Genomic DNA, 5,066 nt, shown 5'->3' with positions numbered 1-5,066 from the left:
TTAAAAAAAAGGAAAATTCCTAAAATGGACATTTCTTGGAGAAAGATTTTATTTTTGTTCATTTTTTAAAATTCCAAAAATATCTCATTTAAGCTCATCTTTGACCTGTTTGTAAAGCACGTAGTCAAAGACGTGCTAGACTTCCAAACACATAGTCAAAAATGTGCTAGGTCTCCAAATACATGGTCAACGACGTGTTTGACATCCAAATACGTTTTCAATACATGTTCGGCTTCTTGTTTTTTTTTAATATTTATATTACTATAACAAATTTTACTTATATATGGTTTTTCTTTTATAGTTTTTACTATATAAACTTATAAAGTTTTAAATTATTTTGAATATATCGTTGAAACGCGCCTATTTTTATCTACGTATTGACATAAACTTTAATCAAACCCGAGCCGCGCCAAATTAATATCGAAATGTTCAATAAAATTTGACTCCACGCGGTTTTAAATTAAGTTTATGTCAACATGGAAATAAAAAAAACATATTTCAACAATGTATTCAAAATCAAATAAAATTGTATATATTAAAAGTTATAAAAGAAAAACATAATATAGATAAAATTAGTTATGATAATATAATATCAGAAAAAAAAAACAAACGAGAGGCTAAACACGTTTTTAAATATTTGTTTAGATGTCAAACTCATCGTTGGCCACGTATTTGAAGGCTTAACACATCTTTGACCATGTGTTAAGAAGTCTAGCACGTAACAAGTCGTCAAAGATGTGTTATACTTCCTAAAAGATTGTCACATATGTGTTTGAAGTGGCCATTTTTATAATATTAAAGTTTAAGAGAAAAAAAAATAAATTCCTTTTCAAATATGTCCATTTTGACAACTTATCCTTAAAAAATATCTTACTTTCTTTGTCTCATCTTATAAGAATTTAGAGAAATTAAACCAGTAAGATTAAAATCACAAGAAGATAAGAGTTCCACGTAGTTTTGAAACCACGTAGTCTGATTTGCAACTAACGTGTACCTGATCACCATTTCACAATCGTATCATCGTTAATAAATACGTGACAATCCCCTGACGTGGCAGATAAATCCAACCCAATCAACGTCTCTCCTTTCACCTCTACCGTGCACCAACACGTACCCTATAACTCTCACCCCCGATCTACATATATAAATAGCATCTCACAAATTTGAGAACAACATCGGCGCTTTTTTTTATAAATATTTGTTTTATGTAAGTTTATGAATTATTTTGAATAGTTTTTTTACTTTGATTTTGGTTTTGGCTTATTATTTAGTGATTGATCAGATTCAGATCTGTGAAACGGTTGGTGTGAATGATGAGTTGGTTACAATTTAGCTGTCGTTGATCTATTATTTTGCGTGAATTTGAAGATTTAATATTATTCTTTAGTTGGTAGCGTAATTTAATAATAATGCTGCTCGATCGGCTATTTAATTGCGAGTTGTAGCGTTTTGGTGTTCATCATACAAAGGCTTAGGGTTTTGGGGAATGTGTTAATTGGTTGTGAATTTGTGGATACAGTGAGTATGGCTACTCAAGGTGCTATTGGAGCAAATGGTGCTATTACTAAACCGCCTCCTAACCCGTCGCCTTTGCGCACTGCTAAGTTTTTTCAGGTATACCCTTCACATTGCTTGAAAATTGAGATCAATCTTGTTGTTTTATTCGTATTTTATTGTTTTATTTAGTTCTGTTCTAAAAAGCGAGTGTGTCTAAAACCGAAGCGCAAAGGCGCATGCTTTTTTGTATGCAAAGCACAAGTTTTTTTTATATATTATCATGCCCTACCCAAAAGTTATGTTTAAATAAGCATTATATATGATTTAATATATAAATGACCTCATAGTATGTTGTACAACATTTTGATGCATAAAAACCACCCGTGTACGAAGGCCCTTTTTTTGCCTAAAAGTTGTGTCTCACCTGTGCTTTTTGAACTTTGGTTGCCTTGAATAGTCAAAAGCAACTAGGGTTGTGCCTTAGGTCGCCTCGCGCCTCAGGCACACTTTTTTACACCAAGGTTCTAAGAGGAATTTTTTTATGATGTTTATAGGCAAACATGAGGATACTAGTTACTGGAGGAGCTGGTTTCATTGGCTCTCATTTAGTGGACAGATTGATGGAAAATGAAAAGAACGAGGTACACGTTTTACTAAAAGTGTTAATCGAGTTAGATTGTTTTGTTATTTGAGTTATGCATTTGAGGTCAAGATGATATATATTTATGATGTGTTTTAAGGCATCTTGGTATTATGTGTAGGTGGTGGTTGTAGATAATTTCTTCACAGGATCAAAAGACAATCTAAAACAATGGACTGGTCACCCAAGATTTGAGCTTATTCGTCATGGTAACTGTTTTTATATTACTGCAAAATTAGAGTCATATTGTGTAGTAAACTGGTAATAACTTCATTTTTTTTTGGTTTGCAGATGTCACAGAGCCAATGTTGGTTGAGGTGGATCAAATCTACCATCTTGCTTGTCCTGCTTCTCCAATTTTCTACAAATATAATCCTGTCAAGGTAATCAAGACCCAAATTCAGTTACTTTTTCATTATTCTTTTCTGTATTTCATTTTCGTTATATGTATTGATATAAAATAGACAATCAAGACAAATGTGATTGGAACTTTGAACATGTTGGGACTTGCGAAGCGTGTTGGAGCAAGGTTTGAAAATTTAAACTTCTTTTTAATCTAAATTGTTGCAGTATTCTTAACTTAATAAACCGTTGTTTGTATATTTTTAGAATTCTGTTGACTTCAACTTCAGAGGTTTATGGAGACCCTCTTGTGCATCCTCAGGATGAGAGCTATTGGGGAAATGTCAACCCTATTGGTATTGCCCTTAGACCACGTGTTTCGTTTATTATATACTTAAGCATATAGAGTATTTTCTAAATGGCGTTTTGTGTAAATTGCAGGAGTTAGGAGTTGTTATGATGAAGGAAAACGAGTAGCTGAGACATTGATGTTCGACTATCACAGACAGCACGGGATAGGTGAATAATGTCTCATTTGTTTAATACAAAACATGTGATACAATCAATATTATTGGGCTAATCAAGTTTTATTTAACAGAAATCCGGATTGCTAGAATCTTCAATACTTACGGACCTAGAATGAACATTGATGATGGTCGTGTGGTCAGCAATTTCATAGCTCAAGCTATCCGGTATACAATACTGCTTGTCTGCTTGTATTATAAGCATTAAAGATAATTTCTGTCTATAATTATTGCTCTGTTGGTTACTTATGACCGGTATAATGCAGCAATGAACCTTTAACCGTTCAATCACCTGGAACTCAGACTCGAAGCTTTTGTTACGTCTCCGACATGGTAAACCTGATATAGTTAAATACTGTGTACATTGGTTATCGTCAGTATTTAGTTAGTTTGTGTGTTCTTTTCATTAGGTTGATGGTCTAATCCGGCTTATGGAAGGAAACAATACGGGCCCCATCAACCTTGGAAATCCAGGTCAGCATTACTCTGGGTGTTAACTGTCAAGCGGGTCGGATTGGTGGGTTGGTGGGTTGCAGGTTGAATTTGTAAACTGAAGAAGACCCATATTCTTGTTTGTGTCAAGCACATCAACCCTAACCCGCACTCACGTAAAAGCGTTTACTGTTCAACCTTAACATGATCTGTTTAACCCATTTATCATGGGTTGGCGGGTAATGATCAAATTGTAAACGTGGTATTGGGTCGGTGAGTTGTAAAAATGGGTCATAAACTGGTCAGTGGGTCGATCTGTTTAACTAAACGGGTTAAATAGGTCAGGCCAAACATGAACCATTTAATTAAATAGGTCAACGGTCAACACCTGTTTTGTTAAAAGGAAAGAAATGCCAACCCAAATCCAGATTATTTTCGTGTCGTTCGGGTCGTTTTAGAAATTGCCACCCCTAATTTTCCTATGTAAATTTGTAACTAATTCCACATTTTTCTTCATCAGGTGAATTCACCATGCTTGAACTTGCAGAGAATGTGAAAGAGGTAAGTTTTGAAGTTTCTTTTTTTTTTTCCTTTGTGAAATAACTCAAATGCCTTGAGTTTGGTGATTAATACGAGTATGATTTTGCAGCTGATAAACCCAGAAGTGAAAATAATACATGTGGAAAACACACCCGACGATCCTCGTCAAAGAAAGCCGGTGATAACAAAGGCAAAGGAGGTGCTTGATTGGGAGCCGACTATTAAATTACGTGACGGACTGCCACGTATGGAGGAGGACTTCCGCAAGAGGCTTGGAATACCAAGGACTTCTGCAAATGTCTAAAATGCCCTCGTTCGGTTTTCCTCATTTTGTTTACTGGTTTCTTTTCTTGGAAATGAATGTTATGTCCTGGTATGTTGTGTTATCATATATGAGGTTATATGTTGAAAGGATTTGGTTATGGTGGTTTGCTTTAGCCTATTGAAAGTCATAACTTTTACTATATTCACAATATATATAAATCAATCTTATCAGTTTTAACTTTTTCTTGTGGCATTGTTGATCTGCAAATTGTTGCATATTAAAAGACTTTTATACTTTGTTAATTATATACCAATAATTCCTAAAAAAGCTCAACATAATATACCTTTGTCTCTTTAAACTGTTCATGTTAAACCTTAAGTCTAAAGATTTTGCTTAAGCACTGAGTTAATTACACAAATAGTCCTTATGGTCGGTGCTTAGCCTATAAAGACAGCATTAACAAATGACGTTGTCCTGAGTCATACTTGTGAGATTTGAGTTTAAAAAGTTGCAGGTTTGGGTTTACGTGATTTTCATTTGTCTAACACAAACTGTCGTTAATATTATGGTTAAATTAGTATGAATTGACTTTTTTTTGTTCCTTTTAGTGGCTGTTTTTTTGCCTTTAGTAGAAAATTTAGATTTGCAATCTTACATTCTTATGTTGACTAGAATACAAAAGTGCAGCCTTTGTATGAATTAATGCATAACTTACTAGTATGTACTGTGTACATAAAGCTATGATAATGTAATTAAGTACAAAAATGTTAGTTTGCAATTTTTATAATATGGTACAAAACAGAATAGAAAACGAGATATTGCGATA

General features: G+C 33.8%; 1 protein-coding gene across 1 annotated transcript; it reads left to right on the top strand.

The window, feature by feature from the left end:
- Window positions 1-1,524: 1,524 nt before the first annotated feature.
- LOC143601812 (UDP-glucuronic acid decarboxylase 3-like) lies at window positions 1,525-4,403 on the top strand. Its single transcript, XM_077079119.1, has 12 exons — window positions 1,525-1,614; window positions 2,052-2,138; window positions 2,259-2,346; window positions 2,429-2,520; window positions 2,602-2,666; window positions 2,747-2,835; window positions 2,921-2,998; window positions 3,078-3,171; window positions 3,270-3,336; window positions 3,414-3,477; window positions 3,956-3,996; window positions 4,085-4,403. The coding sequence occupies exons 1-12, from the start codon at window positions 1,525-1,527 to the stop codon at window positions 4,277-4,279; spliced, it is 1,050 nt and encodes a 349-aa protein (XP_076935234.1). The 3' UTR covers window positions 4,280-4,403.
- The last annotated feature ends 663 nt before the right edge of the window (window positions 4,404-5,066 follow it).

The sequence above is a fragment of the Bidens hawaiensis genome, unplaced genomic scaffold, assembly GCF_021521415.1.
Source record: "Bidens hawaiensis isolate Kalapana, Puna unplaced genomic scaffold, B.hawaiensis_p1.1 tig00057120_1, whole genome shotgun sequence".
In the NCBI taxonomy this organism is placed as follows: Eukaryota; Viridiplantae; Streptophyta; class Magnoliopsida; order Asterales; family Asteraceae; genus Bidens; species Bidens hawaiensis.
Note: the sequence above shows the minus strand (reverse complement) of the source record. Positions and strands in the feature narration are given on the sequence as shown.